Source organism: Erinaceus europaeus, chromosome 23, assembly GCF_950295315.1.
Source record: "Erinaceus europaeus chromosome 23, mEriEur2.1, whole genome shotgun sequence".
Classification (NCBI taxonomy): domain Eukaryota; kingdom Metazoa; phylum Chordata; class Mammalia; order Eulipotyphla; family Erinaceidae; genus Erinaceus; species Erinaceus europaeus.
In genome coordinates, this window is record NC_080184.1 from 12,106,825 (window position 1) to 12,129,714 (window position 22,890).

The window sequence follows — 22,890 nt, forward strand, 5'->3', positions numbered from 1 at the left end:
CTGGACTCTAAATCATGAAGTGTCCTAAGTTCAATCCCCGGCTGCACATACACCAGAGCGATGTCTGGATCGATTTTCTTTCTCACAAGTAAAGAAATTCTTTAAAACAAAAAAAAAAAAAAGAAAGAGAAAAGGCGGGGGAGGGGAAAATGGAAAGAAAAGATAACGGGGAAGAGTGTGGGAGGGGTAGAAAGAGGCGGGGAGGAGAGGGAGGCCCAGGGTCCCAGCTGCGGGGCTGCGAGGGGCGGCCAGGAGCTGTCTGTGGGCGCGGCCATGATGACGCAAGGGGCGTGGTCAGAGGCGTCTCTGGGCGCGGCCATGATGACGTAAGATGCGGCCGGGGGACGTGCCTCTCGGCGCGGCCATTTTGACGCCGGGCCGTCAGTAGGCGGGATTAAGTCTGCTAAAGGGCGTGGCCAGCACGCTCTATGGGCGGGACGAGTGACGTCGAGGGGTGTGGCCATACAGGGGGCGTGGCCAGAGACGGGCTTCTGGATTCAGCGGCTACTGATAAGGGTCCTACGCGGGGGGGGGGGGGGGGGGGGGGGGGGCTGGCGCGCCTGCGCGCTGCGATAAGCCGAGTGCGGCGCGCCGGGACGACCGCCAGGGGGCGTGGCCTGATTGAGACCCCGCCTACTTCCCCTCCCCGGGTCCCGGGCGGCGAAGATGGCGGCCGTGAGGGCGCCGCGAGCGGTATCCGGGGGTCTGGCCGTGGCGCCGGGGGCGGAGTAGCGCCCTCCAGATTTCGGGGCGCGCCCCCTGCCCCGCGCGTCCATGCACTCCGTGTCCCCCGCCGCCGCACAGTACCGCAGCGGCAGCCCCGAGGCCCGTAAGCCCCGCGCACCCCGGGAGCCCTCCAGTCGGGGTCCCCCCGGAGCCGTCGGGCCACCTGCCGCCGCCCCCGGGGAGCCGGACGAGGTGGACAAGTTCAAGGCGAAAGTGCTGACGGCCTGGAACAACGTCAAGTACGGTGAGGAGGGGGTGGGTCCCGCCGGGGCTTCCGGGCTCCCAGGTGCGATCGCGCGCTCCAGGTTGGGGGCGGGGCTTAGACAGAGCGGGCGGGGCTTGGGTGTGTGGGCGGGGCCTAGGGGAGAGGCCCCGCCTCCCCTGCGTCACACCTGCTGTCACCTACCTGTGCGACCCTCCCCACCTCCATTCCGTCCTGCCCTTGTTGCCCTGCCCAGGGTCACCGCGGGGAAGGTGTCCCCTCCCACCACCCCTGCAATCTTGGATCCGGATCTCAGCTTCTTTGCCCTCCCCTTCTGCTTTTAAAACTTTTATTTATTGGGAGCCACAAAAGGGAAAAGTAAATTTAAAAAAATAATAAAAGACTTTATTTACCTATTAAGACTGGAAACGGGCACAGGAATCAGCCAACTGGAATCAGCTTCAGGTGGTCACCCCCCCTCTTAATTTTCTTTTATTTACTATATAGATTCATTTGTTGTTTTTGCCTCCAAGGTTATTGCTGGGGCTCAGTGCCTGCACCATGAATCCACTGCTCCTGGAGGCCATTTTTCCCCCTTTTGTTGCCCTTGTTGTTGTAGCCTCGTTGTGGTTATTATTATTGCCATTGTTGATGTTGTTGGATAGGACGGAGAGAAATGGAGAGAGGAGGGGAAGACAGAGAAGGGGAGAGAAAGATAGACACCTGCAGACCTGCTTCACCGCCTGGGAAGCGACTTCCCTGCAGGTGGGGAGCCGGGGGCTCGAACCAGGATCCTTACTCTGGTCCTTTTGTTTTGCAGCACCTGCACTTAAAAGGGAGGAAGAGATACCTGCAACACTGCTTCACCACTCTAAAAACTTCCTCCTGCAGGCGGGGACTGGGGGCCCGAACCTGGTTCCTTGCACATTTTAACATGTGCGCTTAAGCAGGTGTACCACCACCCAGCCACATTATTTTTTTTTTAGTATTTTAATGAAAAGAGAATCAGGGAAAGAATAAGAGACAGACAGACAGGCACACACAACCAGAGCCCTGCTCAGCTCTAGTTGATGGTGGTGCCAGAGATTGAACCTGGAACCTCAGGGCCTCGGGCAGGAGAGTCTTTTTGCAGAGCCACTGTGCTGTCTCCCCGGCCTTCAGCTTCTCACCTTTTGCCTCTGGGAAGTGGAGACAGCGAGACTCTGCAGTTGACTGAATTCAGCTACACTCAGCAGCAGATAGGGAGGCGGAGAAAGAGTTTACGGAGTGGGTTCAGTGAGAGACCTCACCTTAGCTGCCCAGGAAGGAACGCAAGGGATGAAGCACTGGACTCTCAGGCACGAGTTCCTGAGTTCGATCCCCAGCATCGCATGTGCCAGAGGGAGGCTCTGGGTTGCTCTCACTCATAAATAAAGAAGATAAGCTGATCGGGGCCAGGCAGTGGTGCACCCGGCTGAGTGCGCACACACTACAGTGCACAAGGACCCAGGTTCAAGCCCCCCAGCCGCCACCTGCAGGGGGGAAAGCTTCACAAGCATTGAAGCAGTGCTGCAGGTCTCTCTCACTATCTCTCTCCCCCTTCCCTCTCGATTTCTGTTTCTTCCCAGAGCTGGCCCCCCACCCCCCTGCTCCCCAAGTAGTTAGGCTGGTCACCATCTCACAGATGGGGGGGAGGGTCTTGAGTTCAAGTCTGAGCTCCCCCACCCTCCCCCAGGTTGGACGGTCAAAAGCAGAACCAGTTTCAGCAAGATTTCCACCCTGCATCTCTGTGGGCGACGCTACCGGTTTGATAGCGAAGGTGATGTGTGTGTTTGCTGGGGGGGGGGGGTTTGGGGGGCTGCATGGGGCTGCCTGCCGGAGGTTCTGCCCTCCCCCCGCCCCAATCCCTGGTGGTGACCGCTAACAAGCTGTCTGTCCATCCGTCCCATGTTCCCCCAGGGGAGATCCAACGTTTCCAGCGGGACTTCTCATCTCGCCTGTGGTTCACCTACCGCCGAGACTTCCCACCTCTAGGCGGGGGCAGCCTGACGTCGGACTGCGGCTGGGGGTGTATGCTCCGCAGCGGACAGATGCTCTTAGCTCAGAGCCTCCTGCTGCACCTGCTACCCCGAGGTGAGTGGGGAGGGGGGCTCCGGAGGGGCTAGAGAGAGGCCCAAGTGGTCCGGGAGGTGGCGCAGCAAACAAAGCATTAAGACTCTCAAATACGAGGTCCTGAGTTCGATCCGTGGCTGTACACGTGATGAGTGATGTCTGGTTCTTTCTTTCTCTCTCTCTCTCTCCCCCCCCCCCCCATTTTTCTCATGGAAGTGGGAACTGAGTTTTCTCTCCCTCGTACCGTGGGGAAAGAGGCACAAACAGTAGAGAAATGGGACCCATTGCAGTGCTCAAGGACCCAGGTTCAAGCCCTTGGTCCCCACCTGCAGGGGGAAAGTTGCATAAGCAGTGCAGTAGCGCCATCTCTCTCTCTTCCCCCCCCCCTTTCTCCTAGTCTCCCTGTCCCCTCTTAATTTCTGCCTCTGTCCAAAATGTATACATATATTAAGTTGAAAAAAGAATGCGAGAAAGGGAGAGAGCGTGCTATCTAAAAAGTACAGATAGGGAGTCGGGCGGTAGCGCAGTGGGTTAAGCACACATGGCGCAAAGCACAAAGACAGGCGGAAGGATCCCGGTTCGAGCCCCCGGCTCCCCATCTGCAGGGGGCGTCGCTTCACAAGCGGTGAAGCAGGTCTGCAGGTGTCTGTCTTTCTCTCTCCCCTCTCTGTCTTCCCCTCCTCTATTTCTCTCTGTCCTATCCAACAACGACGATATCAATAATAACTGCAATAATAATTTAAAAAAGGGAATAAATTAATATTTTAAAAGAAAGAAAGTACAGATAATTGGATGGGGGAGACAGCATAATGGTTCTGCAAACAGACTCTTGTGCCTGAGGCTCCTACGTCCCAGGTTCAATCCCCCCACACCAACATAAACCAGAGCTGAGCAGTGCTCTGGGGTTTCTCTCTGTGTGTGTCTCTCTGCATCTTTCTCAAAAATAAAATAAAATAAAAAAGTACAGATAATTGCTTTGGAAGCAGGAGTCAACAAGAGTGAATCGTCCACTGCCCCACCCACCTCCCCCACTTCTGACCCTGGTCACCCCTTTCTTCTCTGTCTGCCAGACTGGACATGGAATCAGGGCACAGGCCCTGGCCCCCCAGAAGCAGCCTCTCTCCACTGGGGGCCTGGCCACTTGCTACCTCCGTGCTGGACACCAGGCGCCCCAGAGCAGGAACAGAATCACCGGAAGGTCGTGTCCTGGTTTGCTGACCAGCCCCAGGCTCCCCTCGGCCTCCACCGGCTGGTGGAGCTGGGCCGCAGCTCGGGCAAAAAGGCAGGAGACTGGTACGGGCCGTCCCTGGTGTCCCACATACTCAGGTGAATGCCCCTCCCTGAGGGTGGGGGCAGCTAGGAGCCAATGAGGACCCCCAGGCACTCAGGCCAGCCCCTCTGTACCCCCAGGAAAGCCGTGGAGAGCAGCCCGGAGTTGTCTCGTCTGGTGGTCTATGTGTCACAGGATTGCATAGGTGAGAGGGCCGGGGCTTGAGGACAAGGGCCGACCTGGCCCCCCCTTTCAGGCTGTGGTGAGTTCTGGGGTACAGGGTACAGCTGAGGGTGCTGGGGTCCTCCCCACCACACATATACGGAGAGAGGGACAAGTAAAGCGGGAGACACAGAGCAGGACAGACACCGGCAGCACTGTGTCACAGCTGAAACTTCCCTGCAGCTGAAAGGGAGAGAGAGAGAGACAGAGACAGAGAGGGAAAGAGACCAACCCTGGCAAAGCCACAACGGGGCTGAGCTCAAACCTGGGTCTTGTTGTCTAAGTAAGCCATTTTGCCAACCCTAATAGCAATTATTTTTCATTTTAATTTAAATAGTTGTGTTTTTTTTTTTGCCTCCAGGGTTACTGCTGGGGTTCAGTGCCTGCACCATGAATCCACTGCTCCTGGAGGCCATCTTTTCCCCACTTTTGTTGCCTTTGTCGTTGTAGCTGTGTTGTGGTTGTTATTGTTATTGTTGTTGTTGATGTTCGTTGTTGGATAGGACAGAGAGAAATGGAGAGAGGAGGGGAAGACAGAGAAGGGGAGAGAAAGACAGACACCTGCAGACCTGCTTCACCGCCTGGGAAGCGACTCCCCTGCAGGTGGGGAGCCAGGGACTCGAACCCGGATCTTCATGCTGATCCTTGCTCTTTGCGCCACGTGTGCTCAACCCACTGCGCTACCGCCTGACCCCGTAATTTAAATAGTTTTAATGTGAGAGAGAGACACCAGAAACTCTGCTCAGCTCTGGCTGACGGTGGTGCTCGGGAATGGAACCTGGGACCCTCAGAGCCTCGGGCAGGAAAGTCTTTTGCAGAACCATAATGTTATCTCCCAAACCCTGTATTTTTAAAAAATATGTATATTTTTTATTTATTTTCATTTTTAAAAATTTATTTAATATTGGATAGAGACAGAAATTGTAAGGGGAGGTGGAGATAGAGAGGGAGAGAGACAGAGAGACCGTTTAACTACTCATGAAGCTTTCCCCTTGTAGGTGGGGACCAGGGGCTTGAACCTAGGTCCTTGTGCATAGTAACACATGCTTTCAACTGAGAGCAACCACCACTAACCGAGTAGATCAATCCTTACGGCGTCAATGGTTTCTGCCCAGGAAGTGCCACATTGGATTAAGTTTGAGGTCCTGAGTTCAATCCCCGGCTTTGCGTGTTAGATGCTGGGTGATAGTTTGATTCTCTCTCCTTCTCTACCTCTCTTTCGCTCTGTCATCAGTGAATAAATCTCGGGGTGGTGCCGTAGCTGGTTGAGCACACACATTACTATGCTCAAAGACTGGGTTCAAGGCTCCCGTTCCCCACCTACAAGAGGGACTCTTCAGGAGAGGTAAAACGTATCTCTTTCTCTCTCTCTCTCTCTCCCTCTCCCTGTCCCTCTCCTTTTAAGATTTTAATTATTATAGAAAGATACTATGGGGCCAGGTGGTGGTGCACCTGGTTGAGTGCACACATTACAGTGTGCAAAGACCCAGGTTCGATCCCCCTGTCGTTACCTTTGTGAGTAGTGAAGCAAATTGCGCTGCAGGTGTCTCTCCAATCTCTAGCTTCTCGTCCCTCTCAATTTCTGGCTGTCTCTATCTTATAAATAAATAGATAATTAAAACAAACAAAAAACATTGTCACTGTGAATTAAAAAAATAATAGAAAAAGAAGGAGAAAGAACCATACCTCCACTCTGGTACATGTGCTACCGGGGATTGAACTCGGGACCTCACACTTGACAGTCCAATGGTTTATGCACTGCGCCACCTCCCAGACCACTCTCTCTCTTGCTCTCACTCTTTTATCTCCCCCTTCCTTCTCAATTTTTCTCTGCCTCTATCCGATAAGGGAAATGCAAAAATAAACAAGTCTTAAAATGCACATACACGTAATTGTATATGCTTATCCTTAGTGGCAGGGCTGGTGAAGTAGTTCACTGAGTGGTGCTCTGGCCTTCCCACTCACACGGCCCAAGCTGGAGCCAGCACCACATGTCAGGGACCATGGCAGTAGAGGAAGCTCTGGCACCGTGGTAGTTCTCTCTCTGCCTCTGTGTCTCTTTCCAAATGAGAAAATGTGGCCCAGGGCAATAAATCCTCAACAAACAACTCCTCATTCTCACGCAGACAAACATCTTTCCTAGTGAAGTCAGTAATTACAGAGTTGGTCATTATGTAATTGCGCCAGTCACAAATTAACAGTATGTCTTTGACCCTCTAATTATGTGGTCACCTACGTTGTATCTTAGAATGTTTGGGGATTTATTTCTTCATTGGGGAGAAAGGGGGAGAAAGGGGCCAGGACGTGCTTGGCACACGGTTGAGCATACATATTACCATGACCAAGGACCTAGGTTCAATCCCCGGTCCCTACCTGCAAGAGGGAAGCCTCAGGAATGGTGGAACAAGGCTGCAGGTGTGTGTGTGTGTGTCTTACTCCCCCTTTTCTCACAATTTCTTTCTACCTATCAAATAAGGAAAGAATAAAAGTAATAATTAAAGGATCCAGGTTCAAGCCCCTGGTCCCCACCTGCAGGAGGGAAGCTTCACAAGTGGTGAAGCAGGTCTGCAGGTGTCTTTCTCTCCCCCTCCCTGTCATCCCCATCTCTCTCCATTTCTCTTTGTCCTATCCAACAACGACAGCAATAACAACAACAACAATGAAAAACATCAAGGGCAACAAAAGGGAAAATAAATAAATTTTAAAAAACTATAAAAATAAATATTTAAAAAATAAAATATTAATAAAAACAACTAAAAATAATAATTAAAAAGTGAGAGAAGTAGTGGTCTGGTTGAGCGCACATATTACAGTGCCACAAAGACCTGGCTTCGAGCTCCTGGTCCCCGCCTGCAGGGGGAAAGCTTGGCCAGTGGTGAAGCAGGGCTGCGGGTGTCTCTCTGTCCTTCTCCGTCTCTGTTACCTCTTTCCCTCTTGATTTCTGGCTGTCTCTATCCAATAAATAATAAAAAATAAATAAAAGAGAGAAGCAGAACCTCTCTCTGGCACACGTGATGCCAGGGATGGAACTCGGGACCTCACGCCCGCAAACCCAACACTAGACCTCATACATTTTATGTCCTTTAGCTATTTAGAATGTATATTTCCATTCAGAAGTAGATACCGTCTGATACAATTATATAGTGTTGGGGTAAGATTACGTAACCGTGAATTTGCTCATATCTGGGAACTTGCACGCCTTCATACAATTATCCAAGCTATAAATTTAAAGTAATGGATTAATCGTGGTACCACCCTCTCAGGATTGTGCAGGTCACATCAAAAGGCAACCTTAAATATCAGCTGCATGGGAGTTGGGCGGTAGCTCAGCGGGTTAAGCTTACATGGTACAAAGCACCAGGACCAACGTAAGGATCCCAGTTCGAGCCCCCAGCTCCCCATCTGCAGGGGAGTCGCTTCACAGGTGGTGAAGCAGGTCTGCAGGTGTCTGTCTTTCTCTCCCCCTCTCTGTCTTCCCCTCTTCTCTCCATTTCTCTCTGTCCTATCCAACAATGACGACATCAATAACAACAATAATAACTACAACAATAAAACAAGGGCAACAAAAGGGAAGAAATATTTAATATATATAATCAGCTACACTTAATCTCCCATCAGTGTAGTCTTGATTCTTTTTTATTATTATTTAATTTATTTATCATGGATAGAGACAGAGAAATTGAGAGGGAAGGGGGAGATAGAGAGGGAGAGAGGCTGCTTGAGAAGCTCTCTCCTTGAGCAGGGGCTTGAACCCGAGGCATTGGGCACGTTAACGTGTGTACTCCACCAGGTACGCCACCACCTCGCCTCATTGTAGACAGGCTCTTAACAGATGGGTCGGTGGCAGAGACGGCCCCATGAGTAAGTAAAGTTGCACATTTTTGAGAAGAACTAGGAATTCCCACACAGCTCCCTGCCCACTGCACTCAGAGGAATGAATATCTCCCCCTCCTTGGGACTAGCCAGTTCAAGTTCAAGATCTTGGCCCCTGCCCATGTCCATGACCCCAGGGACCCACTTTCTGATCCATCTTGCTGAGGACTCCCCACCTCCTCCTGGCTTTTAATGTCACCCTTCTAGAAGTTTGGGACTGCCTTCAGGGTCTCCAGGAAGCTGAAGTGACTGTCACCCCCTTGTCCCCTTGCAGTGTACAAGGCAGACGTGGCCCGCTTAGTGTCCTGGCCAGATCCCAGTGCCGAATGGAAGGCCGTGGTCATCCTGGTGCCCGTGCGACTGGGCGGGGAGACTCTCAACCCCATGTACGTGCCCTGTGTGAAGGTAGGTTCCACTAGACCTCCCAGAACCTTTCAGAACTTTGCAGGTGCTTAGGTTAGGGAGAGAGAGAAGCCAGGATCTCCCTCCTGGATTCCCTCTGCAGTGGTACCTTGTGTCTTTTGTTTGAAGGCTTTTATTTCCAAGATCCATTGGTGGATTGAACACAACAGAACTCAGCTGGTTTTGTTCTCTTGTCATCTCCCCCTGGCTTGCCATACGTCAGTCCTCGGTATTTGTGGAGTGACTGAATGAGGGTGCCTGCCCCAGGTCCTCACCTCTGCTCACTCTCCTCCTTCCCCCAGGAGCTGCTACGCTCAGAGTTGTGCCTGGGCATCATGGGAGGCAAGCCACGCCACTCACTCTACTTCGTCGGCTACCAGGGTATGCCCCCCCACACCCGATACCCGCCCTCCCTGTACCCCCATCCTTGCCCCCGCTCACACCTTTATCCCTGCAGATGACTTCCTGCTTTACCTGGACCCACACTACTGCCAGCCCACGGTGGATGTCAGTCAACCTGACTTCCCCCTGGAGGTGAGCCTGAGAGCCCCGGGTGGGGTTGGGGGAACCTGTGACAGCAGCCGGGGCAACCCCTCAGCTCCCCTGCTCTGCCTGCCCTCCAGTCATTCCACTGCACCTCCCCCCGCAAGATGGCCTTCACTAAGATGGACCCAAGCTGCACCCTGGGCTTCTACGCCAGAGACAGGAAGGAGTTTGAGAAGCTCTGCTTGGAGCTGACCCGGGTGAGCAAGGAATTCTGGGAGGCCCAGGGCAGGGTATGGAGGCTGCTTCCAGGCTTCTGCTCAGAATCAGGATTGATAATCATGACATCTGAGAGACAATTTCATATGAGAAAGGAAGTTATCACCACTGTGAAACATGCGGTACCAAGTGTAGAACTAGAAGCCTTGGGCATGCAAGCCTCGTATTCTGCCAGTTAAGCTATTTCGCCAGCTGCACAATCTTTGGTTTAGTTGCCTGAGGCCTTGTGTAGGCCACCACTCACTTCTGGCAGACTTACTTAGAGAACAAAGCACAGCCCAACCACTTCTGAAGCCCCCTCCTCAATCCCCCCCATGCATGGTGCTGCCATGTTGCTAGGGACTCCTGTCTTTCATTCATGTCATACTTACGTGTGCACTCCACAAGGTGAGCTACATCCCAGCCCACAATCTGGTTTGGGTGTGTATGTTTATCATGTATTTATGGAGCCAGGATTAAGACTCTGGGCCAATTTTTGTTTTTCCAGAGCCCCACCCGTCTGACTGTAGCTTCTGGTGGTACTGGGGATTGAACCTGTGACCTTAAGGCCTTAGAAATGAAAGGTTTTTTTCTTTCTTTTAATATTTTATTTACTAGTGAGATAGGAGGAAGAGAGAGATCATCAGACATCAGTCTGGTACATGTGCTGCCGGGGATTGAACTCAGAACCTCATGCTTGAGAGTCCAATGCTTTATCCATTGTGCCGCCTCTCGGACCACAGATTAGGAATTCTTTCCGCTATGTCACCAGCCCTCTATTTTTGAGAGGCAGAGTGAAAGGCCACAGCTCCCTTTAATGCAGTGGGGGCCAGCCTAGAACCGTTGCATATGGCAAAGCAGCACTCTATCCAAGTGAGCTATTTTGCTAGCCCGTCCAAGTTTCCATTTAGACAGATACCATAGCATCCAGAGCTCCCTCCCACGCATGTGGAGGACCTATCCTACCCATTGAACTGTCTCTCTGGCCCAGCCTAGTGTCTCAGTGCCCAGATGCAGCTGACTGAAGGAGAACATAGGCATGAACTAAACGCCTTGGTGTGGGCTGCTCTATACTCCTGGGTCCACTGTCCTCATGGTGGCAAGAGGTGGCCTCTCTGGACACAGTTCAAGCAAAGCCAGCCTGGCCTTCTCAGTTATGTAGCTGGATAGCCAAGATTGCCGTCTAGCTAGTCGCTTCTTTATAGTGTGCGGGTGGTGTGTGTGTGTGTGAATCAGGAAGCGGTAGGACAGACCCTAGAGTAAGCACCCTCTCTCCTTCACCCCCAGGTCCTCAACTCCTCCTCTGCCTCGGAGAGGTACCCCATGTTCACACTGGCCGAGGGCCACGCTCAGGACCATGGCCTGGATGACCTCAGCTCACAGCCCTCCCCGCCTACCAGCCGGCTCCCTGGTGGTGCAGGGCGGCTCCTCAGAGCCAAGCGCCCAAGTTCGGAGGACTTCGTGTTTTTATAAAGGGATAGGGAGGGGGGGAGAAGATACCACACTATTTATTTTTTTTATTTATGTTACTCTGGGTGTGGGAGCTAGCACTCTGGTGGTGATAGGATTTTTTTTGTCTTCCAGCTCCTTCCCTGGACACAGGAATCCAGGAGACCCACCAGGAGGGGGTTAGAGGCCATGGGACTCCCTCATCTGTTCACTGCCCACCCACCCCCCCCCCCCAATAGGGCAAGGCAGGGATGCAGGCTTCCAGGCACCCACTCAGGGCCTGATTCAAGTACTGTAGTTTTGCACTGGATTGCCTGGGACTCTTTTTGGCCCTGTCATCCCTGTCCTGCTAAGGGCTGGTGGCTTGTGGGAGGGGACACTGGACTGCTGGGGATGTTCTAATAAAGCCGTCTGAGTGACTTGACCTCAAAAACATGGCCACAGGTGCCTACCAACTGCAGTGCCCAAGATACACCGGAGCTGGATGTATGGGGGGGCCTGCACCCTGGAGTTTAGGGGCTGCCTGGGAGTCACTTCTTCTTCCGCTGCCGGCCCAGCTGCCGGAAGTGCAGACGCTTGGGGTTGAGGCCAAAGGCCTGCAGTCGCTGGTGGCTGAACTCCCGACCCGACAGGGTCACTGTGGGGCCCAGGAGGCGAGCCTTCTTGCCCCTCCTCCGCCTCTGGGGGGCTGCTGGCTTCTGGCTGGCTGCCTCTGGGGGCTCCTCTCCCTGGGCAGGGGGGCTCTCAGGCCGGGGCCGCTTTTTCCGGCAGGCTCCGTCGAGAGCAGGCAGCTGGGCCTTTGGACCTGCCTTGTCTTGGTCCTTTGGTGGCTTCCCAGGGGCTTCTGGGGGCATCTCTGTTCTGGAAGGAAGCAAAGTCAGGACTCAACTGTGGTGCCCCCCATGCCCTCCCCCACCCGTTTATACAAATACAGAAACAGGCCCAGAGAGGGTAAGTGACCCCACCCCCACCCCAGGCTCCCCAGGAAACCAAGCCCAGCCTCAGGAGCCCGGGATACTCACTCCTCAGGGCAAAGGGACTTAAAGATCTGCCTCTTTTTCCAGGTGTTCTGGGCCTTCTGGCTGTAGGCCCTCTTGTCTTGCAGCTCCTCCTGCTCTGACCTGCAGGGACCCGGGCTTCAGGACTGGGGAGAGGGGGTGCTCTCCCCACCCCTGTGCCTGTTCCCCACCCACCTGTACATGCAGGTCCTTTTCAGGGAACACCAGCGGTTCAGCTCCTTGTCATCTGCAGCCAGGATCTGCAAGGGGAGACGGGGGGGGTGGGGGGGTGGGACACCCCCACGGTCATGTCACCTCATTCATCAAAACTGGGGTGTCGCTAATGGCACCCAGCACTGGGTGGCGGGGGGGGGGGGTGTCTCACTTCTTCTAGCATTTGTCCCTTGGGAAAACTCAAGAGTCAACAAAGGAGATGGACTGCTGATTCTAATTGGGGACCCTGCATGGGGCGTGGGTGGGCGCCCTATCATTTCTGAGCTAGTCAGCACCCCCAGCTCAAAAGGCTGATATGTAATTTCACTGCTCCTGGGTTGACTCGTTTAGCTAGAGGAGTGGGGGTTGGGGGTGGACAGACAGCAAAGCTTCCTCTGGTACTTTCAGGACTTCCCATGTGGTGCCAGGGCATGGAACTTGCTTGGGGGTAGATACGCGGCGAGGCGTGTACCCTCCCAGTGAGTTCTCCCTCTGGCCCTGTTTTTTTTTTTTTTTTTTAAGTTATTATTTAATAACCAGGGAGAAAGAAGCAGAGTCTCCCTCTGGCACATACGATGGTGGGGATCTCTCATGCTAAGAGGTTGGGCATTATCTGCTGCGTCCCCCTCCCAGAGCCCTGGGGATGTATATTGATGTTTCTACTCTTTCTGTAAAGCTGAGACATACCACCCGGCATGGAGGGGGTCTCACCAATTGGGGACCCCCGCATGGGGTGTGGGAAGGGGACATCCCTCCCACATATATATATTTTATTGTTGTAGTTATTATTGTCATTGTTAGGAAAGAGAGAAATGGAGAGAGGAGGAGAAGACAGGGGGAGAGAAAGATAGACACCTGCAGACCCGCTTCACCGCCTGTGAAGTGACTCCCCTGTAGGTGGGGAGCCGGGAACTTGAACCGGCATCCTTTTGCCGGTCCTTGTGCTTTGCGCCACATGTGTCTAACCCGCTGTGCTACCTCCCGACTCCCCCACATATATAATTTTTAATACACTTTTTCAATTATATTAAAAAATGTTTTCTAAATTTTTTCTTTAAATGTCAACAGCACTTTTTAGGGAGAGAAATTGAGAGACGGGGAGATAGGCCTGCAGCCCTACTCCATTGCTCATGAAGCTTTCCTGATGTAGGTGGGGACAGGGGAACTCGAACCTGGGTCCTTGTGCACAATAGCATGTACGTTCAACTGGGTGCGCCACTGCCTGGTCCCTTCCTATTACTGTTTAATGTCAAAGAGTGAAATGACCACAATTTCACCATTTATTCAGTGCCGGGGCTTGAACCCAGGTTCCACTGGACACTCAAGCATGAAGTCCCAAGTTGGATCCCTGGCATCACAGTAAAGGAAGGCTCTGCTTCCATTTTTCTCTCATGAAATCTTAAAAAAAAAAAAAGAGTCCAGCAGTAGCGCAGCAGGTTAAGTGCACGTGGAGCAAAGCGCAGGGACCTGCATAAGGATCCCGGTTCGAGCCCCCGGCTCCCCACCTGCAGGGGAGTCGCTTCCCAGGCGGTGAAGCAGGTCTGCAGGTGTCTGTCTTTCTCTCCCCCTCTGTCTTCCCCTCTCTCCATTTCTCTCCTATCCAACAACAAACGACATCAACAACAACAATACAAGGCTACAACAACAAGGGCAACAAAAGGGGGGGGGGAATGGCCTCTAGGAGCAGTGGATTCATAGTGCAGGCACTGAGCCCCCAGCAATAACCCTGGAGGCAAATTTTTTTTTTAAATTACCATAAGGGGGTAGATAACAGAATGCTTCTTCTTCTAGCGTTTGCCATTCTTCCATAGCCAGTCTGAAAAGAGACTCTCCTACCTGAGGCTCTGAGGTCCCAAGCCCCACCAGCAGCCAGAGTAGAGCAGGGCTCTGGATTAAAAATAATAATTAACAAATGCCAATGGGGCCAGGTGGTGGCACACCTGATTCAATGCACACATTCTAGTGCACAAGGACGGGGGTTCAAGCCCCTGGCCCCCAATTGCAGGGGGAAAGCTTCACGAGTAGTGAAAAAGGGATGCAGGTGTCCGTGTCTCTCTATCTCTAAAAATAACATTTAAAAACAGAGTAAGACTTAAATGCCACATATGTAAAGAGAAATAATATGAGTAAATGCCACATATGTAAAGAGTTTTTAGAAATAAAAAAAAACACAGGACGTAGGCAATAGGAATAGGATCATGGCTCTGCAAACAGACTCCTGCCTGAGGCTCTGGTCTCTCTTAGAATAAGAGTAACACCCCCAGGTCGGCTGGGCTGGGAGTGTGGGGAAGTGGGGTACTGACGCAAAGGACTGTGTGAAACTGCCCCACCCCCACCCCACCCTTGGAATCCCACCTCCTCGGTACTGAGCCCAAAGTCACAGGGCACCACAGTGCGGTACTTGAAGCGACACGGCAGGTCATCGATGACGTCCTCGTAGTCCAAACGGTAGTATTCGTCTAAGTAGTCTTCAAACGTCTTATCCCCTGCTCAGCCGGGGGGTGCAGGGCAGCAAGAGAGACAGAGCGAGCTGGGTTGCCTGGGCTGTGCTGAAGGTCGACGCCGCCCCCACCCCCGTCCTCTCCCTGCCACCTCCGGGGCAGGGGGGCTGTCCTCACCGGGTTCGAAAACGGGCTTCTCCCGTCCCACAGCCTCAGCGAAGCGAGATTTGCGGGTTTTTTTCCCTGTGGCAGGGGCCTCGAACGCCTTCCTCCGCCGTGGTGGCTGGCTGGGGTCGTAGTCCGCGTCCATCTGCAGGGGGAGGGTAGGTGTGTTGCTGTCAGGCCAGCTCTGGGTGGGGGGTCCTGGGGCTCCCAAACCCCCAACCCCACTCATTAAAGGACCACCTACATTGAAGTCGGGGTCCTCGCAGTGCAGCTCGGGCTGGTTCCAGGTATCAGCCGGCTCGGGCCCCGCCCATGTGTCCCAGTTCCAGTCATCTGGCGTTGGGGGAAGGCAGAGGGGTGACTGGTGGGGGACCCTGGTTCCCCTTCCTTCCAGACCAGGGTACTGGGAGGGGGGGTGGCTCACCTTCCAGACCTTCCTCGTCTTCAAACTGTGGCTTCTCCTCCTCTTCCGCACCGTAGTAATCATCCCCGAAGCACTTCTGCAGAATCACCCAGTTTCCACCCAGGCTGCTACCCCTCCAGCACCTCTCATGGCTCCCCAGTGCCCCCTCCACATCCCTCCTCCACTGGCTCTGGGCCCAGGACCTGCCGTGGGTGGGACCTCAGTGCTAGCACGGACTCCCTCTGGGACTGTTTCCTGCATTCGGTATTTCATTTTCTTTCTTTTGCATTTTGGTTTAGTGTCTCTCTCTCTAGATACAAGACGAGTAAAAGGAAAAGACGAGGAGCCAGGCGGTGGTGGCGCACCTGGTTGAGCGCACAAGGACTCAGGTTCAAGCCCTCAGCCCCCACCGGCAGAGGGAAGCTTTGCAAGGGGTGAAGCAGGGCTGCAGGTGTCTCTCTCTCTATCACCCCCTTCCTCTCAATTTCTGGCTGTCTCTGATAAGTTAATAAAGATAATTTAAAAAAAATTAACAGAAAAGACTAGAGACATGACAAAAAAATACTACTCGGCTCTGGCTTCTGGTGGTGCTAGGGATTGAACCTGGGACCTCACAGCCTCAGGTAGGAGAGGCTCTTTGCAGAAGCACTGTGCTGTCTCCCCAGCTCTCTTTATTTTAGAAAAAGTAGAAGTCACGCTATCCCATCACAGGTCCTGCATCTTGAGATGGAACAGTGCTGGGGTTGAGCTCTCTGCCTCCCCCTCTCCCTCTCTCTCCATCTGAATGAAAAAGTAGCCCAGAAGCAATGGAACTGTTCATGCCTGAGGCCCAGGATTTTAAGTATCGGTATCACATTGGAATACCATGCACAGCACCCAGGGAGGCCCATGGAGGGTGGGCAGGGTTGTGGGGTCTCTCCTCTCTCAGCACCATGGACAGCACCCAGGGAGCCCATGGAGGGTGGGCAGGGCTGTGGGGTCTCTCCTCTCTCAGCACCCTGCACAGCACCCAGGGAGCCCCATGGAGGGTGGGCAGGGCTGTGGGGTCTCTCCTCTCTCAGCACCATGGACAGCACCCAGGGAGCCCATGGAGGGTGGGCAGGGTTGTGGGGTCTCTCCTCTCTCAGCACCATGCACAGCACCCAGGGAGCCCCATGGAGGGTGGGCAGGGCTGTGGGGTCTCTCCTCTCTCAGCACCAGGTACAGCACCCAGGGAGCCCCATGGAGGGTGGGCAGGGCTGTGGGGTCTCTCCTCTCTCAGCACCATGCACAGCACCCAGGGAGCCCCATGGAGGGTGGGCAGGGCTGTGGGGTCTCTCCTCTCTCAGCACCATGCACAGCACCCAGGGAGCCCCATGGAGGGTGGGCAGGGCTGTGGGGTCTCTCCTCTCTCAGCACCAGGCACAGCACCCAGGGAGCCCATGGAGGGTGGGCAGGGCTGTGGGGTCTCTCCTCTCTCAGCACCAGGCACAGCACCCAGGGAGCCCCATGGAGGGTGGGCAGGGCTGTGGGGTCTCTCCTCTCTCAGCACCAGGCACAGCACCCAGGGAGCCCCATGGAGGGTGGGCAGGGCTGTGGGGTCTCTCCTCTCTCAGCACCAGGCACAGCACCCAGGGAGCCCCATGCAGGGTGGGCAGGGCTGTGGGGTCTCTCCTCTCTCAGCACCAGGCACAGCACCCAGGGAGCCCCATGGCGGGTGGAACCAGGAGCCCCTCCTCTTCTGGGAGAAGGGCACAGCAGATTAAGCACTGGACTCTCCCACCTGAGATCCTGAGTTCCAGCCCCAGCATCACCTGTGCCAGAGGAAAGATCTGCTTGCCTCTCTCCCCCCCCAATCTCTCTCTCATGTTCAGAAACAGCTAAATATGCCCCCAGCAAGGTTGCAGCGGATCAAGGAGTCCCCACCTGCATGAGCTGGTCGTGGTGCTCAGGGTCGAAGTCCCCTTCCAGGTCAGCCACCTCCAGCCCCAGCGTCTTGTTTCCTGTCACCTGCCGCAGGCGCTCCAGCTTGGCCACAATCTCTTTCCTCTTCAGATTCTTCAACTGTTTCAGCTCCTCTTGTTTCTTGGCTTTCTCCTGTGAAGTGGGGAGAGTTCAGGGATGGCCTGTAGCCTGGGGGGGTCTCCCCTTTCCCAGGGGCACCCCCTGCACTTACCCTTCTCTTGCGTTCCCGCGTCTCCTCCCTCCGCTCCTTCCTGCGTTCGTCCTTCCGCCGCACGGAAGAAGCGATGGTCCTTGGGTATGTCTTGACCTGGGTACGAGGAGGGGATGATAGGTGTGATTTGGGGCTGGGGGAGAGCCTGGGTTGGGGGGGGGGCAGCCTTGGGCTCCTACTCTTGGCCACGCACTGAGGCTGAGTCAGGCTCCTCGAAGCGAAAGTTGTATTTATGCTCAAAGTCTTCTTGTGTCTTCAGGAACAGCTCGCCTTCATCCGAGGAGTCGTCCACAGCCAGCTGGACAGGGGGCCCAGGGACCCTGGGGACAGAAGGGGACACCAGGAAGGGGAGGAGTCATGATGGGGCTGGGACATGCCTCTGAGCCCACCCGGCGCTTCCTGCTTTTGCCAAATTAAAGCAACTGAGGTAGGGATGCCCTGTGGGGCGGCCAGGATGGGAGCTGGGGTCAGTCTGGGGGGCAGTCCACACTGGGGTGGGCGTGTGTATGTATGTGGGGGGGGGCTTGAGCATTGGGCCACTCACCCCTCCTCCCCTTCCTCCTCCTCCTCATCGCCTTCATCTTCCTCCTCTTCGTAGCCCTTGTTGAGAATGTAATCTCGCAAGAAGCGTTCGCCTTCATCTAGTTCCGGGTCATTCCAGAATTCCTTCAGGTGGGTCTGAAGAAAGGGGGGTGTGGATGGACCTCCCAGTCAGATTGGGGTGGGGAAGGGGAGGCAGGCGGTAGTGGCACACACGGTAGAGTATATGTCACCACGCACAAGGACCTGGGTTCAAGTCCCTGGTCCCCATCTGCAGGGGGGAAGCTTCATGAACGGTGAAGCAGAGCTGCAGGTGTCTCTCTCTATCTCTCTCTCTAGCAAGTGCATGCGTGCCCCCAAACCTCCTTTCTCAATTTCTGGCTCTATGAAAATAAGTTATCTGCTGGGAGCCGGGCGGTGGCACAGTGAGCTAAGCGCAGATGGTGCCAAGCACAAAGAAGGGGGGCATAAGGATCCTGGTTCGAGCCCCCAGCTCCCTACCTGCAGGGGAGTCGCTTCACAGGAGATGAAGCAGGTTTGCAGGTGTCTGTTCCCCCCCACCCCCCATCTTCCCCTTCTCTCTCTGTTTCTCTCTGTCCTACCTAACAACAATAATAACAACAACGATGATAAACAACAAGGGCAACCAAAGGGAAATTACATAATAAATTTTAAAAATTTTAAAAATAAAATAAGTTATCTGCTTACAAAGTAATTAAGAGTGGTCCCAGAGGGAGCGCAATGGATAATAAATTGTCAGACTCCCAAGCGTGAGGTCCTGGGTTCTATCCCCAGCAGCACGTGTGCCAGAGGGAGGCTCCGCTTCTCTCCTCCTCTCTCTCCCTCTCTCTTTCTCCCTCTAATCAAGAAAGCTGGAGAAGACAGCGCAGAGATGGTGGGTCCCTGCAGCAGGGGCTGGGGACTCACCAGCTCTGCCAGCCCGTCGGCACTAGCCATCTCTTTCTGCCCTTTCAGCCATTCCACATAGTCTGCGTCCTCCTGGGCCTGGGGCGAGAAGGAAAGATGACGTGCTGAGGATCCCCCAGTTCCAGGCCCTGGGATGGGGGGGCAGGGGCTGGGGAACAACACGCCTACCTTCTCCTCTCTGCTTTTGGTGCGTATCTGCAGCAAGCCCGAACCGCCTTCCCCAGCACTGTCCTCGCCCTCGCTGTCCTCCACAAAGGCCCGGAAACTGGGGTGTGTGTGTGTGTGGGGGGGGGACACAGAGCTCAGGACAGGCACACACACACACACTCACCTCTGCCCCCAGGATGCCCCGCCCACTCAATTCAGCACAAAGATCCAGGTTCAAGCCCCCTCCCCCATCCCCACCTGCAGGGGGAAACTGTTAAGTGGTGGAGCTGGGCTGCAGGTATGGCTGCCTTTCTCTCTCTCTCTGTCTCCCTTCTCCCCCCTCTCAGTTTCTCTGTCTTACTGGATCCAAGGAACAAATAAATAACTGAAAGCGTGTAAACCAACTCAGAAAAGCTTAAGGGCTCAAGGTACGCCAGGTGGCGGTGTACCCAGTTCAGTACACTTAGTACTAAGCGCAAGGACTACGGACAGCCTTTCCTCCAGTTCTTTGGCAGAATGAAACATAGCTGAATTAGAACACACACACACACACACACACACACACACGCTCAATTCCAGCCCCAGCTCACCTCTCCTTGAGCTGTTTCTGCTCTTCCACGTAACTCTTGGATAAGGCCTGCTGGAGAGGGAGGGAGGGAGGGAGGAAGAGAGAAAGAGATGAGGAGGAGGAGGAGAAGAAAAAGAAGAAACAGACATGGACTCGAGGCTTGGCCCTGGACCTCCTTACCCCATCCCCCAGTCGCCACCCCGCTCACCTCGAGTCTCTCATTGGAAGGCTCCCCGTCAGAGTTCTCCTCATCCACATATTTGCTGTGTCAGAAAAGAAGTCGGGGTGTCACACTTATCCCCTGGGGGGGAGGGGAGCCCAGGCTCTGTCTCCACACGTGTGGGGAGCTGTGGCCCACTACTCCCCCAGTTTGTCTCTTTCACATTTGAATCGAGGGACAAGAGAAGGGCTACCACAGCCCGGGAGTCTCCCCTGGTGCCGCGGCACCTCCCACATGGCGCCTGGGTTCAGGGCTGGTTTGCTCACGTGGTGCTCACCCTTCTTTCTCCAGGATGACCTTCCTCTCATAGTCCTTCAGGTACATAGGCCGCACCTTGGGTCTCCCGGTTGCCGGCTCCTCTTCGCTCTCTGAGGACGAGGCTGTGGGTGCCCCTCCCACCCAGAGTGGTCACACAAAATCACAACACCCCCCACACACACACACACACCCCAGCTCCTGCCTCAGCCACCTGTTCCAGCTGCTCTGCCCAATGAGGGCACAAGTTCCATCCTCAGAATCACATGTCAAATGATACTCTTTGTCTGTCTGTCTCTCTCTCTCTCTCTCTCTCTACAGATAAATGAATCTAACAAGAAAAGTTCTGGGCTGAGTAGACAACATAATAGTTTTATAAAAAGACTCTCCTTGGGAGTCGGGCGGCAGCACAGCAGGTTAAGCACATGTGGCGCCAAGCGCAAGGACCGGCATAAGAATCCCAGTTCGAGCCCCCGGCTCCCCACCTACAGGGGAGTCGCTTCCCAGGCGGTGAAGCAGGTCTGCAGGTGTCTGTCTTTCTCTCCCCCTCTCTGTCTTCCCCTCCTCTCTCCATTTCTCTCTGTTCTGTCCAATAATGATGACATCAATAACAACTACAACAACAATGAAAAACAACAAGGACAACAAAAGAGAAAATTAAAAAATATATATATACACACACATATACGTATATAAAGGAAGAGAAAGATAAGACTCCTGGGGTCCAGGCAGTGGCGCACACACTACAACACTGGCACAAGGACGCAGGTTCAAGCCCTTGGTCCCTACCTGCAGGGGGAAAGCTTCAGGAGTGGTGAAGCAGGAGGGGCAGGTATCTCTTTTGTCTCTCCCCTGTCAATTTCTGTTTCCACCCAATACTAAATAAACAAATACATAAAAAGACACCTGCAGACCTGCTTCACCACTTGTGAAGTGATCCTCCCCCCCCCACCCCCGCAGGTGGGAGCTGGGGGCTCGAACTGGGATCCTTACGCTGGTCCTTGCGCTTCCTATTATTATATGCACTTAACCCAGTGCGCCATCGCCCAGTCTCCACGTTTTATTTACTTTAATAAGAGAAAGACACAGAAATCGACCAGAGCCCTGCTCAGCTCTGGTTTCTGGTGGAGCTGGGGATTGAACCTGAGACCTCAGAGCCTCAGGAATTAAAAAAGTCTTTTTTCGCAGAACGATTATGCTATGTACCCTCACTCCCCCAAAAGAAGTCTTTAGAAAAGCAATAGTTGACAGCTCCGGCGTCCGCCCCGCCGGCCCCCATGGAGAAAAAGAAGGTGTGGAGGGAGAATGGCGGGGTGGAGGGGGCGCAGGGCTGTACACACCTGTTTTCTGATAGAAGGTGACATCTTTCTGATAAATCCGGGGGTCCTTCTTCTTCAACAGAGAGAGGGTCCGGTAAAAGTCCCGCTCTTGCTGGGGGTCAAATTCCTAGGGAAGGAAGGGGAGTCGGGCGGTGGCGCAGCGGGTTAAGCGCAGGTGGCGCAAAGCACAAGGACCGGCCTAAGGATCCCTGTTCGAACCCCGGCTCCCCACCTGCAGGGGAGTCGCTTCCCAGGTGGTGAAGCAGGTCTGCAGGTGTCTGTCTTTCTCTCCCCCTGTCTTCCCCTCCTCTCTCCATTTCTCTCTGTCCTATCCAACAAGGACGACATCAATAACAACATCAATAATAACCACAACAAGACAACAAGGGCAACAAAAGGGAATAAATAAATATTAAAAAAGAAAAAAAATGAAAGAGAAAAGTTCCTAGGGAAGGAGAAAAGTGTGTTTTTATTTTGAGGGGGGGGAGGTGACACAGCAGAAGGGAGGGAGTCAGTGATGGGGAGTCTCAGCTGGAAAGTGGGGTTGTTTCGCGGAGCCCTGACACCTGGGCGGGTGGACACGTGGACAGAGGAGGAGCTGGGTCGGGGCTGATTTGGGGGGGCGGGGTGCTCCCCACCCACCACGTGTCTGCCTCGGGGGGGGGGAACCCAGACACCGATGAGCCTCATGAGATCGTGGGGTGCATGGGGCCGGCGAGGACTGGGGCCCCCCAGCCCTCCCCCCCGGGTTTAGGAAGGTGCTGCTGTCAGTCCCCCCCTGAGCTCGGGGCACAGGGATCGGGGGTCTATTCAGCCTTAGGGAGAAACTGGGGGTGCAGGGAGGTGGATGGGGGGCTCGGAGGCGCCCCAAATCCGTGGTGGGTCCAGCAACGGTGGGGGGGGGGGGCGGAGGGTCTGGAAGGGGTGCAGAGAGCGGGTTTGGGGGGGGTGTCCTGCAATCGGGGGGCCTCACCGGCTGCTCGTCGCTGGAGTCCGACTCGGAGCTGGAGTCGCCACCGTCGGGGTCCCCGTAACGATCCTTCACTGCGGGGCACAGCGGGGGCCCCCCAGGTCAGCCCGGCGGGGTGCGGGATCCCCCCCCAGACAGTGCCCCGACCCCCGTGCACACCCGGCCCCCCACCCCGCGCTCACGCCGCTGCAGCTCCTCGCGCTCCCGGTAGCGGCCGTAGCGCGCCGCGAAAGCTCTGTTGACCCGCAGCGGCGACGTCCCGCGCGGCTCCGACATGGCGGCGGCGGCGGGGCTTACTGCGCACGCGCGCGCGGCGCCACCACCCGGAAGAAGGCGTGGTCCCGAGACGGCCACGCCCCCGCCAGCAGCGGGCCACGCCCCCGCCTCGCTGTCGAGGGCGTGGCTTCCCGAAGCTCCGCCCCTCCGCGGTGTTTCCGGATTCTGGGCCGATGTGACCGCAGTCCCCGCCACCCCCCACACCCCGAAGGTTCCGCCTCTACGGGGAAGACTGCGGTGGGGCCCCCACCCACCGGGCTCCCGGCACCCAGCTGACATCTGGAGCGGGGTGGGGGCCCTTACTCCATCTCGCGGTT

General features: G+C 54.9%; 2 protein-coding genes across 5 annotated transcripts; one reads left to right on the forward strand and one right to left on the reverse strand.

Annotated features, from left to right (window-relative positions):
• Positions 1-626: 626 nt before the first annotated feature.
• Positions 627-11,409, forward strand: ATG4D (autophagy related 4D cysteine peptidase). Of its 3 annotated transcripts, none has more exons than XM_060181721.1 (10): positions 627-970; positions 2,643-2,726; positions 2,867-3,040; positions 4,090-4,345; positions 4,430-4,494; positions 8,659-8,789; positions 9,089-9,167; positions 9,244-9,320; positions 9,437-9,529; positions 10,815-11,409. In XM_060181721.1, exons 1-10 carry the CDS (start codon positions 775-777, stop codon positions 10,998-11,000), a joined length of 1,341 nt encoding a protein of 446 aa, XP_060037704.1. In that variant the 5' UTR covers positions 627-774; the 3' UTR covers positions 11,001-11,409. The 3 variants fall into 3 exon arrangements, with proteins under 3 accessions (XP_060037704.1, XP_016045040.2, XP_016045039.2); XM_016189554.2 differs by having other exon boundaries at positions 4,090-4,312; positions 9,410-9,529; XM_016189553.2 differs by having other exon boundaries at positions 628-970; positions 9,410-9,529.
• KRI1 (KRI1 homolog) lies at positions 11,020-22,630 on the reverse strand. 2 transcript variants are annotated; one of them, XM_060181720.1, is made up of 19 exons: positions 22,480-22,630; positions 22,301-22,371; positions 21,349-21,454; positions 20,031-20,133; positions 19,742-19,796; positions 19,556-19,602; positions 18,987-19,083; positions 18,819-18,896; positions 17,896-18,029; positions 17,545-17,671; positions 17,352-17,447; positions 17,102-17,272; positions 15,218-15,293; positions 15,038-15,126; positions 14,806-14,938; positions 14,543-14,673; positions 12,170-12,234; positions 11,999-12,097; positions 11,020-11,837 (listed from the first exon to the last, which is right to left on the reverse strand). In XM_060181720.1, the coding sequence occupies exons 1-19, from the start codon at positions 22,571-22,573 to the stop codon at positions 11,507-11,509; spliced, it is 2,103 nt and encodes a 700-aa protein (XP_060037703.1). In that variant the 5' UTR covers positions 22,574-22,630; the 3' UTR covers positions 11,020-11,506. The 2 variants fall into 2 exon arrangements, with proteins under 2 accessions (XP_060037703.1, XP_007526096.1); XM_007526034.3 differs by having other exon boundaries at positions 19,556-19,605.
• Between the last annotated feature and the right edge of the window lie 260 nt (positions 22,631-22,890).

Coding starts and splice junctions, on each gene's coding strand:
- KRI1 (XM_007526034.3), bottom strand. CDS start 22,573: ATGTCGGAGCCGCGCGGGACGTCGCCGCTGCGGGTCAACAGAGCTTTC. Junction 19,797..20,030: donor GTCATCCTGGAGAAAGAAGG/GTGAGCACCACG, acceptor TTTCTGACACAG/CAAATATGTGGATGAGGAGA. Junction 11,838..11,998: donor AAGTCCCTTTGCCCTGAGGA/GTGAGTATCCCG, acceptor GCTTCCTTCCAG/AACAGAGATGCCCCCAGAAG.
- ATG4D (XM_016189553.2), top strand. CDS start 775: ATGCACTCCGTGTCCCCCGCCGCCGCACAGTACCGCAGCGGCAGCCCC. Junction 971..2,642: donor CTGGAACAACGTCAAGTACG/GTGAGGAGGGGG, acceptor ACCCTCCCCCAG/GTTGGACGGTCAAAAGCAGA. Junction 2,727..2,866: donor CTACCGGTTTGATAGCGAAG/GTGATGTGTGTG, acceptor ATGTTCCCCCAG/GGGAGATCCAACGTTTCCAG.